At 40.5% G+C, this 14,135-nt stretch overlaps 2 protein-coding genes across 6 annotated transcripts in view; one reads left to right on the forward strand and one right to left on the reverse strand.

Moving 5' to 3' along the window:
• Positions 1 to 14,135, reverse strand: part of LOC145442513 (GATOR2 complex protein WDR59-like) — a 458,341-nt gene that overhangs the window by 426,050 nt on the left and 18,156 nt on the right. The window lies entirely within an intron of this gene.
• The window catches only part of LOC145442512 (enhancer of mRNA-decapping protein 4-like), a 31,679-nt gene continuing 20,665 nt past the window's right edge, over positions 3,122 to 14,135 (forward strand). For 4 of the 5 annotated variants that reach the window (XM_080320446.1, XM_080320448.1, XM_080320447.1 and 1 more), the window contains exons 1-12: positions 3,122 to 3,367; positions 3,438 to 3,535; positions 4,418 to 4,494; positions 5,600 to 5,714; positions 5,770 to 5,869; positions 7,418 to 7,601; positions 9,625 to 9,811; positions 10,902 to 11,009; positions 11,892 to 12,001; positions 12,588 to 12,671; positions 12,954 to 13,146; positions 13,748 to 13,934. In XM_080320446.1, the coding sequence (XP_080176572.1) occupies positions 3,253 to 3,367; positions 3,438 to 3,535; positions 4,418 to 4,494; positions 5,600 to 5,714; positions 5,770 to 5,869; positions 7,418 to 7,601; positions 9,625 to 9,811; positions 10,902 to 11,009; positions 11,892 to 12,001; positions 12,588 to 12,671; positions 12,954 to 13,146; positions 13,748 to 13,934 (1,558 nt within the window). In that variant the 5' untranslated portion in view covers positions 3,122 to 3,252. The remainder of the gene's footprint in view (positions 3,368 to 3,437; positions 3,536 to 4,417; positions 4,495 to 5,599; positions 5,715 to 5,769; positions 5,870 to 7,417; positions 7,602 to 9,624; positions 9,812 to 10,901; positions 11,010 to 11,891; positions 12,002 to 12,587; positions 12,672 to 12,953; positions 13,147 to 13,747; positions 13,935 to 14,135) is intronic. The other variant, XM_080320449.1, reaches the window with a different exon arrangement.

Consider the following 14,135-nt stretch of genomic DNA (forward strand, 5'->3'; position numbering starts at 1 on the left):
CCGCCGCACTGAACCAACTCAGCAAGAGGGAGATTGAAGAAAATTGCTTTAGTCCAGTGGTGTGAAACCTGCCTGGGGGACTATCAGACACCGGAATTTCGTTGGCGGCCGCGAATTCCGGCCCAGAACACATCAAGGCCTGTTTCGATGCCCCTGCGACCAAGTAAAATACATTGCCAAAGAGATAGACGGCGACAAACATTTCACCCCTAAAATCACAGTACGCTGGCAGAACCGTCGAAATTGATATCTCCAGTCACTAACATGTCCCCTGCCCTTAAAATCTACGGAAGTTGTGTTGAAAACTCTACGGGGCCCAAGACTTGCGTTTGGAGCTGCCCGACAAAGTGATGTTTCAATCATGGATACGGGGTATGCGAGAAACATTTCATGACAGCTCAAAGAGTACGAACAGTACCAAAGGTTGAGAAACACTGCTATAGAGTGGACAGTTGGACACTGGACAATCAGCGGACATTGATCACGCAACATTGCCGCAACGGTTAGAAGTGGCATATGCACATGTTCAAGATTTGCTGTCTCGGGTGTATATGTACACTGTACAGTACATGAAGTATTTCTGTTCAAAATACCCACTTTTGAGAAAATTATGCTGGATGATACATCGGAGATTCGTAAAAGAGGACACTTTTTACAAATCACAAAACTTATAATATCAGACAAGAAAACGGGTGATTTGAAAATTTTTACGGAAATAGTGTCGTGTTGACTAAAAATAAGAAATAAGGTCATTTTTCGCTCTAACTTAATTTAGGTTGTGATGGTTTACCTTTTTTCAGTCATCCTTGCCGTCACCAGAGATGGTCAGTATAACGAAGTAGTTTTCCGATACTTGCGGTACTTACTCAAGTAAATTTAATTTCCCGATACTTCTACTTCGTAATATTTTGTGATCTACTTACTTACTTTTCGATATTTTCGGTTTGCCAATTAGAAGTAGTATAATCCTCCAATCAGAAAGATAGTCTGAGGAATTTTGGGGCTGTTTTCATGGATTACCAACATTTAATTTTCAATAAAGTTGAGTAACGCCCAGAATTTTCGTCGCGCTTCGCGCACACTAGAGATGAAGTGACAAATATATCTTCACGAAAGAATCGGTGAATATAATTTAGGTAGCGGGTTGTGTGGTTCGTCCGTTCACACCACATTGTCGCCGATATAAAATCACTGTAAATATGGCCCGTCAAAATGTTTGAATAAAATGCCGCTTCTCAATCTAGCAATTACCTATCATGTGTAGCAGCCCATGGCGTGTCCTAACCAGGACTCTGACGTTTTTGAGCGTTAAACCTGATTTAGCAGACCACCGTTGAAACTTTCTGGAAAAGACATGAAATATATTTTCCGCTTTTGAGGAGTAGTCTCTTTCAATTCCCGGTCGTTATGTAATATTGTTGAAGTTAATTGCAAAAAAAAAATCCTCCGATAATTTTTACATATCTAAAAGTCACTGGGCTGGGTACTGTAGCCAATAAGCGAGACACGTAGAAAATAGGACTGAGAATTCATGATAACATTTGTCCGACTGTTTTTTCTAGAAAACGTGGTCGAAGACCATTGGGATGAGCCAGTGTAGGGGTGTGCAACGAGTGAGCTCAGGCCTATGAGACTCATTCATTTCGAGGCCAATCCCCCTTCGGCGTCATGACACACGAAGACGTTAAGTTTTGGCCAACAAACCGCTGATAAAATGCGGTGCCAAAACATAAGCGGCGACAAAACCTTGCCCAAAAAATGACCGATGCTGGATGGCCAAATCTTTCGATATGGATATGCTCCGTTGTCGGCACGAAATAATCCCGTTGTTGCAGTCTGAGAAGACAGTAGTACAGCTGCGACACGCAGATGAGTTTAATTCACCTTAATTTGAAATCGCGTGCGTCAGACATGTTTTGTAGAGCTGTATTAGGTAGAATTGTGGTGTGCGCGTTCTATATGCCATACATTTCCGTAAAATCGTAGCTAAAGAGCAGAACACACAGTATCGTGAGTTTTTGCTCCTCTCATAATATTATACTCGCGAGACAGAAAATGGTAATCGAAAAAAAAAAACAGAACACAAGTTGGAGCAACGTATCATAAGGCAGCGAGCTCTAATGTGCCTACTCCCCTTGATCGATTTGGACTTTATTTTCCACGGCATAAAGGCAAAAGCCTCATCAACACAAACATGTCAGTTTTGCACCCTTTCGACAAACTCGAGCCTCCGGGACCTTTGTGTCAGCTTTAAAAAAACGATTTCTGCCAGCAAGCATTTTTCAGTCGCGTAAAATGAGCTGTATTTTTAATAGGAGTGCAGAACAGATTTTAAGACATGGTCATCCAAGCACTAGTAAATGTTTTTGTACAAAATCTAACAACTTGTTTGGCCGAGGAGGGTTTTAGCGAAATATTTGAGAGAGAGAGAGAGAGAGAGAGAGAGAGAGAGAGAGTCTTTATTTTCATCCAACTAAAATACATAACACACGGCAGTGGTGGTGGTACAGAAAATATGCTTGCACAATATTCGGTATTAGATAGGAAAGATCGATAAGACCGTGGAGGTCATCTAGCCGGATCACACCAGCATCATGCACCAGGTACACTTGACTCTAAACAGTCTGGCTGTTGAAATTAAAACGAGCGAAAAATGTTGACTTTGTAACGAGACACTTGATATTGATAGCTTAAGCTGCATAGTAACCAATTTGCTGCACATCTAAACAAAACGTTGTTAAGTATCTTCATATTCTTTTTGTATAATAATTTTCGGTTAGTTTCTGCGAATGAAATTTATGTTACCAAAAAAGTGCGAACGGAGCTCAAAAAGGTTGAAAAGCACTGGATTAGACCCACCCATGGCAGCCGCTCCGATATAGCGTCACATTACTCCATTCCATATAATTTGAAATAATTGTAGTTATCAGCTTATTTTTGAGCATATCCCCCAATTTACACATCCTTCAAATGGAAGAGTAAGGCCGTGAAAACATTGGTCGGAAATCGGAATAAGCTCATTACGCCACCGGCGCTGATAAATAACGCCTTCCGGGAGATGGCGGTAAACAACAGCCAGGTCAATGGCGGAAAACAACGAACTTTGATTTGAGAAATCGTTCAAGTTCCTCCTGGATCTACCTGATGTATTGACACGCTCTGTAATAATTGAAGCAGTATTGTTTTACGTTACAGACCGAGCTTTACAGACAGTGAATGATCGTTTGCTTTGATAAAGCCAGATTTTAATCGATGTCATTGAATCCGTATGGTAGGCTGACAATGGATGGTGCCGGGGAATCAGCCGAGAGTATGACTAGTACTTTGAAAGGCATGCTCAAAATAAATGGAAATAACGAAGATGAAGGTGAGCGTGCTTGCTGGTAACGCAAATGATGAATTGACCATTCTTCGTATTTGTTGGTTTCTCTCAACAGGAAATGGCCAAGATCACGAAGGTTATTCAACACTGTCTGAAAATGAAAATGACGAGATATCGGACACGCAAAGGGAAGGTGAAAGCGTGTCAAATAAGGTGCAATGCTCTATACGTGATGTCAACTCCATTAACTGGTCTCTTAATTCAGAAAGACGCGAATTAATCTCTGAAAAGAGTTCCCAACCTTTGCTTCACGACCATATCACTCATAAATTTGATGATATGTTATTGTCTGGCAAATACGTAATTTAATTGGATATTTTCTGATGATTGAGCCATGGATGAGGCATTATTGAAAACCGAAATCCACTTGAAACTAGATTGCCTGAAAGGGATCTGAAGTCATAAATGCGGGGTCCCAGACACGTGGTCTGCAAACATTTTGTGCCGCCCGCGTCAAAAGCAAGTACCGTACAAATATTTGGAAATGTGAAGTTCTGAATATTTTGACGAAGCAGCTGTCTTTCTATAACAAACGTGAGTTCCCGACCCTAAAATGACTTGGCTTGATTCGCGATCGACGTATGAGAAATGAGAAATGTCTCAAGCTAAAAAGGTTGGGAACCGCTGCACTACCAGTCAAATTTTCAAAGCCGGACTGTTTTTTACAGTGAATTAGGTTACTTTGATTTGAGCCTTCAGCAGCAATTTCAATGACAGATTTGTTACTTCTACCTTCCTCTGTGATTCGATGCCAGTGATTCAATCTTTACCAAACTGACAAACCCTGGCGCTACCCTGCAAGGGTTTGTCGAACCCCAAATTTTCCATGTGTCACGAAAAAAAAATGTCCGCACCATATCTAATACATTCCTGTAGAATACTGCTTCATTAAGGTAACTGTGCATCAACAACACTTTTGAAAGAACACAATCATTCAAACATATTTTCTCACTAAACAAAAACATTGTACCGTTGAATAGTATTTACTGCAAATCAGTGCGACTTCTGCGCATGAATCGGACCTGTGTCTTTCAGGACGTTGGTGAGGAAGTATCTACCGACTACAAAGACTCTGCCGGAGACTCTGCAGGAGGCGAAAATACTCAGAGAATGTAAGTTGCTCGACTTTTTCCAACACAGTCAATAGAAAAATTTATTTGCCGTATTCTCAGAGGTACAGAGGTAAATTAGGTGTTTTCCCAAATAATGTTAGAATTGTACTTCTTATCTTCATTTCTGGTTGGAACTGTCTCTCCTTACGAAGTAGTTTGGCCTGAAAAAACTTTTTTGCCTCAAAAACTGACAAATTTGTGTATGAAAGAACGTTATTTTTACGAAATCTGACCCTGTGAAGAATTGTAGTGGAATGAAAGATACTCTCTTACATTCTCGGGTAGAAAGTGTCTGTCCTTACTAAGTAGCTTGCCAAGAATGGAGAAAGAACATTCAACAGCAGCAGTTTCATCATGAGCTTCTTGATATAAGAACCATGCAATGCCGACGCAGTCTTGCTTCAGTTGGAATATTGCGGTACGTCAAGCACAACACCATGTCAACCTATTTGTTTCATTTGAATGTTTATGATTCACAATGGGCCGTCTCCAACGGTTGGCCTATAAATTAGGCTACAAGCTGTAAAATGTCAAATGATGAGTTCACCCACAGTTCAAAATCTACGATAGAAACGAAATGTAGGTTGCAAAAAAGGTCTAACTTTATAAAGAATCTTGACATTTTTTTGACCTAACGCTACAATTTTGACCTAATTTTATCTTTTTTTGACATGTCAAAAAAAATGGCCTGCTCATCAGTCATTTTGCTTTCATCATGAAGATTTATTTTGCGATAATGAAAGTAGCGACCACCGATTACCCGCCAAAAGCATGCGAACCTGACTACTTTCAGACTGTATTTTCTACTTCTTGGAAGTAGTTTCAGAAGTTCTGAAACTGAAAGTAACAATATTGTCCTTGCATGTGTGAGATTTTGAAAGTGTCGGCCACTGATTAACCGCAAAAAGTATGAAAACCCTTGATCAAATGTACTATTCAAAACCACTATAACTTTGTACTGCCACTAGAAGGAGAGTATATTGATACGTCTTGGAAATTGCTACCCCTGCTTGTAATTAAGTTGTAATTTACAGCGTTACTTTTCCTTCCACTCGAGTATCACCCATTGCTACTTTAACCACAACCGTGCGTCTTATGAATTTAGCGATCTGTCACAAGTCAACGATGGCGATTACGTGCCGATCATCAGCGATACCGTTCTCATCTCCACCAGTCCTGCGTTTGAGAAAGACAACGAGAAAGGCTCCGGCAGCAACAAGGTACGACAAGGTTACTATTTTGCCTGACATAGATCGATAACGCGAGTCTTCGCAGGTTCGCATCAAGCCGATTACCAAATTCGAATGGGAACATAAATATTATGCGGGATCACTGGTGTCGGTGACCGACAACTACATAGCGTACGCTATCAAAAGTGAGTAAAATGTCTGCTGCACTAATGGCTTTTCTAGGCTTGTAATCAGACTTGTACATTAGGGCTCTTCAAAAATGACTTTTTTCTCAAATCGTACTGGCTACTTGATAAAATTGTTAGGTTACCTAATTTAAGCCTACACACAAAATTTGGTTCAATTCCAGCCAGTAACCGCTTTGCTACAGAAGAAAGTTTCTATTCAATATATAAAAATAAATAATGAAAAATTTAAAAATTTTCTTTTCACCCCATGAAAGTGTTAGGCTGTCGATAGAAACGATGCTCACCAAATTTGGTTCAATTCCAACCAGTGGAAGCGGAGTTATTGCCGTCGAAAAATTTTGATTTGAATAAACTAGAACTTACGGTGACCGATTCTTTGTTTATTTATTATAGTTGTACTCACCGTAAATACTATTTTATTCAAATCAAAATTTTTCGACGGCAATAACTCCGCTTCCACTGGTTGGAATTGAATCAAATTTGGTGAGCATCGTTTCTATAGACAGCCTAACACTTTCATGGGGTGAACAGAAAATTTCAAATTTTTCAATATTTATTTTTCTATAATAAATAGAAACTTTCTTCTCCTGTAGCAAAGCGGTTACTGGCTGGAATTGAACCAAATTTTGTGTGTACGCTTAAATTAGCTAACCTAACAATTTTATCAAGTAGCCAGTACGATTTGAGAAAAAAGTCATTTTTGAAGAGCCCTATTGTACATACTATCAATTTAGTTAGTTGGTCTTGATGGGCAACTAACTACTGGTTTTTAAATAGTTCTAGCTCCAGTTGCTGGTTTTGAAAAGTCACTAGTTCTAGTTTTACCTACAAGTGGAAGAAGAAAATGAGTTTTCCGAAAAATTTTGTTCCACTTGACCCTCTGCCACTGCACGTTTACGGTAAAATGCTCTAGCATATGTTGATAGATTCGATCGAATTTGTTGAGCAAAAGCGCTCACTCGTGGCTTGTTTGAAAGAAGACATCTCTGTTGCAATGAATAGCACGTCCTTATTCGCACTAGGTGTACGTTGTGGACTCTGTAAGGAAGTAACCAAAACATGTCCATTTTTACAAGGTTATCTAGTCTTCTTGATTGCACTGCTCTCGGTCTTACTTCGTGACGCTGTTGGTTAGGCGTTGAAATTCTCCAACGATATATTACTTGTTGGTTTCGCATCCCATTGAGGCCGTGTTTTACAGTTTTGAAAAGTGGAACAAAATTTTTGGTGCCAGCCGTTTAATCAAAGGTGACCGCTTTTGAAATTGCAAAATGATCAATGCCACTCTAAATAGGCACAATTTTCGAATATATATTCCGTTACTGTGCTGCTGGTATACAAGGTCTGTTTCTCCCGGTTGGCATGACAGTTTCACCCATCAACGCGATGCAAAGATACCCCAGCACTACTTTCTAAATATCCAAAGTGTGAAAAGTAATTTTGCCTAAAATATCCTACTAAGGTAGAAGTGCCACGTAACCGATCACCTCTGCCTTTCAGGACGAAATTTAAACCTGGCTATATTTCTGCTTTGCATTATCCAAGGTCGTACTTTTGCGGTGCGCGTCATCAGTCGGAAAAACTCGTCGGACCGTCTCCTTTTGAAGGGGTTCACGGCCCCCGTTTGCGACGTAGCGTTCGCCAGCACCCTGTCTGCGATTATCGCCGCCGTGGACGAAGCCGGCAGTTTTTTTATCTGGGAACTTGTGCTCGACGGAGATTCCACCAAGTAAGTGTTGCTGAATGCTGATGTGGAAACGGCATGTGATAACTCCAGAGGCAGTCAGCAATGGAGAACTTCTACTTTTCAGGATTACTTGAGTAGATTACTTACTTTGCTTGCTTAATTTTTTACCACTTGCTCAAGTGGTCATGTTATTATACTGTTTCCACTTGTACCAGACAGTTTTTGATACAAAGCTATTTACTTGTACACATTATCTTTTGCGAAGGAGAAAGTGTTTTTGAATTGGTTTGCATCATTATTGTGAATAAAACCATGACTATATTGTAGCGCTACTAGTTAGACAAAAATGGTGTCCAATGATTGCAATGAATAATCGTATGCTTGGGCGACATGTCTTTCGACGTTGAGATATGGTTAACCGAGGCTTCAGAGGTGGAAATAAAATATTGAAAGTATCTTTTTCGTCGTCAAAGCATGACACTGGGTGCGAAGGTGTGTAGTTTCGTATTCTCTGAAATGTTGACTATCACATCTGTACTCGAATCTTTGTGCTCTGTTCTTTCGAGCAGTCGATTATTCACAGCTCCTTCCGCAATCCATAGGCACCGAATTATCATTTGGTGCGGGTAAGCGGAATCATGTGACATCACAACCACTCCCTAACGATGACGTCATAGTCACACTAGAATGTACTACTGGTGCGCGCGCAGCATTAAACCACTCGTGTGACATTATAATACATAATATATACATCCAACAACACAATACACTTCTGACTTCGCACTGAGTTGGTCGCATGTAATTGTTTGCTGATTAAAACGGCGATTTGGGCTGCATTGCTGCATTTCCTGATATACGTTCGCAAAGCATTATTGGGCAGGAATAAATTCCCTTTCCAATCTAGGCATACACAATAATACACGGTCCAATTTCGCGCTGCGATAAAATCACCTATCACAAAAATGGTGCTTGACATATTTCGAACGCTGCTTGCGGCGCTTATCGATGCAAATAAAATTAAATTGAGAGAAGAGGATTTGCTGGTCAAATTTTTATAGGAGATGGTGTTTCTCAGCAAGCATGCCGAAATCGTTTGATTACTAATTTCCAGTGTTGGGATCAAGTCACTACCTTCGAGTCACGAGTGATTTCAAGTCATTGCACATTTTGACTCGAGTCAGGTCAAATCAATCGATTTACGAAGGTGACTCGAGTCAAGTCGAGTCACTCGATTTTCGGAGGTGACTCGAATCGAGTCAAGTCACTCGATTTTTGGAGGTGACTCGAGTCGAGTCCAGTCACAATTCAAGTCAAGTTGCCTTTTCGAATTTTGAGGCATGATTATGTCATTGCATTTTGCTAGCTGTACTTTGTAAGTAATTGCATAGCCCTAGTTTATAGTAACCAGCCAAAATGAACTATATTCGAATTTAATTTCAATAAAACAAGAGGTTTGGCTAAGGTAACAGAAATATATATTTTGCTATTAAATTACTTTACTACTAGTTTACGACAACGTCAGCTTCGAGCACTTCAATTTATTTGTGAGAGAAAAATGGAGGCTCAGTAAAACACACGATCATTGGGTGATTGGTCGCTCTCACGGGTTACACCAGCGATTCGCGAACAATCCGAACATATGCAAGATACAGTGATTTTTAATCGACACCGATTACTTTGATGACTTGGAAGTGACTCGTAAATTTTGCTCGGAGTCACGAGTCAATCCACATTTCGGATACGCCGAGTCAAGTCAAATCATTTGGAAAAGGTGACTCGAGTCATCCCAACGCTGCTAATTAGTGAAGGTACAATCGGCCGGCAAGATTGCGCTGATGACGAAATTCTAGGTATGCCGCATACCCACAATGATGACAGGGCAGCATACCTAGCATACCCAGGTTGAGCGCTTATGGCTAAATCTATTGCAAGGTAACCTTTCTAAGTCGTAAAATGCGTGTTAATGGAGTCTGACCAATTGTACCCTTGCTTCAGTCACACATATATTGTCACAGCATCGCCAGCAGGGTATGTATGCTATAATGGATTTCTTTTCTCGTTGCAGCGCTGTGAAGAAACTCCACGTAAATTGTGACTTCAACGACAGCGCCTGCCACAGACTGGTCTGGTCCACCTCGATGCATTACGACATCGAAGGCGTGAACGAGGAACAACTCCTGCAGCTCGACGAGATAGAACAGAGCGACCTAGGCTTGAGCAAACGGTTGTTGGCTGTCTCGCATGGGAAAGACGTGAGTACCTTCTAATTCTATTTATACTAGTGACGTGACGCAGAGGTCTGGTTTTCCAAGTCAGCTTGGTCCAGTGCGTTTGAGCTATGCTCGAATGGGCTAAGAGGTGGTCAGCAGCAAAGTACTTCTAATTTATTGAAGTATTCGACTGCCTACTCGCACTACTTTTTAGATTTTTAGACAAAAGTAATTACTTTTTACATTTGGATTTTGATAAGTAGAAAGTACTTTAGTGATAGGTCAGCATCAATTTTATGAATAAAATCGTCATGAGAGCTTCCTGAAGTAGTGTTACGGTAGTTGCTTATATTTTGATAATTATAATATGTTTTGCGTTGGTCGCGAAGATACGTCTCTGCAATTTTGAAAAGACAAGACACCTCTGATTAACTGTTAATACAGAACTGGACATTTACGGCCCGCGGGCCTTATTCTGACTCGACCATGAAAAGTTGCTTGAATTTGGAGCATTAAATATTTGTCAACTGAAATCAGAGGTAAACCCGTCTTTTTAGTTTAGTTTGTAGTGATCAGGTTGCCTATATTATATTTAAAGTCGGCATCATGAGGAAAAACAACCAGGGAAATACAGGCTCTCTGCTGGGGCTGAGAGACCGCGAATCAACCAAGCTGTTTTACCAAGCTACACACGGCTCGGGACGCAGCGAGTCAGCGACCTAAACCGCCTCTGTAATAACATTTTTGTGTCTTGGTAGAAAAATGTGTCTACGGGGCTGATGTGATTGAAAAAGAGCTGAAAATGGTTCCTGTTAATCATTGTTTGAAATAATAGCACTAAATAAATAATATAATTTGTAAATTATCCTCACTTTTCCATTATCTGATTTTAACACATCCAATAAGCAGCCATTTTTAACAATGTAGGTCAATTCACTGCTTTCTATTTGAAAATAAATTTCGTTCGCCCCGGAACATAGTTTAAACTTTGGACTCAGCCGGCCAACATATAATCATATATTCTCCGCTGATCATTCGGCCCATCGGGGACAACATTTGCCCACCCCTTTGCTAAAGTACGCGGCCCCGATTGCAGATTTATGCGTTCGATTTTACAAATTTCGTTCGTCAGGTGGAGGTGTGGGATGTGAACGCCGCTTTTGGTATCGCCGAAAACGAAGAGCTGGAAACGGAAAGAAGTAAATTGCTGCCCGCCTACATGACGGTTTCTCACGATGACGTAAGTCGAAATTCGTGTCTAGAGATCCCGGTAGAAGTTGGTTTGAAGTGATTGACTCCTCGAATATTCACAGATGGAGTACGTTCGCTGTAACTTAACTCGTATTTGTTCTGATGCAAACAGCTCCTTCCCGGTGCCCCTTGTATCTGCATTACTTGGACTATATCATATTAGAATTTACTGTATTCTTCTTATCTTACCCACTGACCATTGTATTCAACTAAATTTATGGAATAATGAATCAAAATCATGCGTTTACAGGTTAAAGATATCCCTTCTGTAATCAGCACAATGACTGCATTAGATTATAACTAGAGAGCGTTTAATGTTCATTAGACTTGGACTGTTTTATGTCTCTTGAACAGCTCTGCAGTTGGCCTGTCTCTATTGGAATGCCGGCCACAGTGTGATTTACTGCTTCCAAAGAACCTTGAGTCTACTGCAAAATTCATTTGGTTATCTTTACTTTTCTCTGTGATTACTTTATAGAATTAGTTCATAGGTTTAGTAAGATTTGATGAGACTCGTGGAGGCACTGAACGTCATAATATACAATCGAATAATACTAATATTCTTATAGAAATATACCCGAATATTTTCGGCTGACACTCGTCAGGGGTAATCGTCAGCCACTAGTAAAGAATTTAGAAGAAATGACATTGTAATGATTGGGTTTATTTCAATGTGAATATACTAATACATTGTTTAGTAAGATGATCATCGTTTGCAGTGTCACGGGCACCTCTCCTAAGATAAATACTACTATATTTGATCCGTAATTGTGGAGTTAACGCCCGAGGTCTACCAATTCAATGGTGCCAATATCAAATGCGGCCTGCAAAAGTGTTTTGTAACGAATTTGACAAATCGTTTTGGTTGCAGATCATCACGGACTGCGTGTTGTCACCCGAAGGGAGCGTGATTGCCGTTGCCAGCAACGATGGTTACGTGAAATTCTGGAATATCGCCGAACAGTTTAAGGAAGCTCCAACGTGAGTTGATAGATATCGCTGTCGGCAATTTTTTATTTGTTCAGCTATTGATTTTGTAAGTTGAAACCTCCGATCAACACTTGACTACTTTGACCATAATGCAACAAAACAGAACATTTTCCTGCCACCGTATCATTACTCTTGGTATGTTACGTGTTCAGCTGTTCACCGTTCATATTGTGTGGGAAGGTAAATCACATTACGAGCATCGTGCCTGTGTAGTGAATTATGCATTTCAGGATTGTAATGGGACATTTTTTGTGACTCGACTAGACTCGAGCCATCATTATTCGTATTTCGTCTATAAGTATTGACACTTTTCTAAAATAGGGCCACAAACTGTTGAAAGTTATGAAATTAGTATGTTATGATAGCTGGGTATTCGGTATCATAAAATCTGGGTTATAAAAAAGTCAATTGGACTTGATCTGAACTCGAAACTGAACAGTGAACATAATGACTCGACTTGGTGGTGAGAATGACTCGACTTGACTCGAGTGATGTGACTTGGTTACAACCCTGTGCGTTATTGACGTAATCTGTTATATTGTAGATATAGTGAACTGAACGGTATCTTTCTATTCAGATGCCTGCACAAATGGATGCCGCATGACGATAAACCCGTATCCATGGTGACGTTTTGTGACGACAAGACACAGTCGCAAGTGGTGTGAGTATTTTTGTGTAGGGGTTGATCCGAGGTCAGGATATTTGGCGCTGAGATGTGTTGCCCGTGACTTGATAGTGTTTTCTCCGTGACACTCTGTCGAAGTAACGTATCAGAGGCCTAGTTGTTTGTTGGGTGAAATATTTACTGTTTACATTTTGGGAAGTTTGCATCGCTGTTGTGAGTGAAAGGGTCATAAGAACAGCATGAAATAGCCCCCGTATTGCGATGAATTTCATATTGTTTATTTTGCGACGGCGTACGACTCGAAATTTGTTTTCGCAGGCTTTACTGGAGGTTTATGCTGACCGGGTGTTGTCAGAACAGCGAGTTGAAGGTGTGGTGTACGGTGTCGTGGGATTGCCTGCAGAAAATCACTTTCCTCCCCACGCCGGGCTCTACCGAAATTTCGCCGTCTTTGAAATGCGTGCTGCACGCGGCTGCAGACTACCTCGTGGTAGCCGACGTGAATAGAAACGTAAGTGGAGTGATGTAAGCGTATTACTGTGATAGGCGGTCACTGGTCATGGTCAGCAATGAAGTACTAATACTTTTTAGAGTAGGCGTACTCTAGTACAGTGGTTTTCAACCTTGATGAGCTCGTGGTTGGTACAAATTTTGAAAGAAATTTTGCGAACCAGTGTACCTTCCAAAATCGAATGTTCATTTACGACTGCCTTTTTGATATTAGATGTGTTTTACATGGTTGATTGGTTTTGCTGTTAGCTCGCCTCTATTTATGTGTCAAATGTCGCTAAATTGTACTGTCGAAATGTAACGAATTTTGATTCAAAAAGTTCTTTGTTAGACTGCCGCATTATAACTAGTGTTGTAGGCTAAGCCTTAAGTAGACCATGACTTCTATGTTACGACATCGTGCAGAAATATACATTTTAAATTTCGAAATTTGATGTTTCATTTCTCTAATTAGTGAACGCTTGAAATGAAATGTATTTTGCGTGACGGGCAATACTGGATTACCCGTACTAGACTTCACGGACAGAATCACGCCTGTCCTTTGCTTTGCGCGGAGCATCCAATTCTAGTCAAAGCGCAATGTATTTGCTTGAATCTCACAGGTGGTGTACGTACTCCGATGTGAAACAGACGTTGACAACGCGAAAGCGTCGCTAACCTCCATTTCTCAATACCTGCTCACCACCCCGATACTGAGTTTTGCCGTTACCGCGGCGCAAAAGTGCAAGTTTAAAACTCTGGTCGCCATGGATGAAGAGGGGGAGGACAAGGATGAGCTGGAAGATGAAGGTATGTTTTTACTTTGATTTTTTCATAATTTTTTTAAGTCCGTGTCAAATTGTAATTGTGCCAACGAATCATATTTTCCATTGATACGTGGAGTCGTGTATAGACCACACCATTCTTATTTCAAAATTCCGTCCTTAATTTGTCTTAGAAAACTACATTGTCCCTGTTTCCAAGATTTGTCCGTATTTTCACACTATGGCA

The sequence above is a fragment of the Botryllus schlosseri genome, chromosome 7 (assembly GCF_051294905.1).
Source record: "Botryllus schlosseri isolate E-star chromosome 7, Bs_hap1, whole genome shotgun sequence".
NCBI classification, from domain to species: domain Eukaryota; kingdom Metazoa; phylum Chordata; class Ascidiacea; order Stolidobranchia; family Styelidae; genus Botryllus; species Botryllus schlosseri.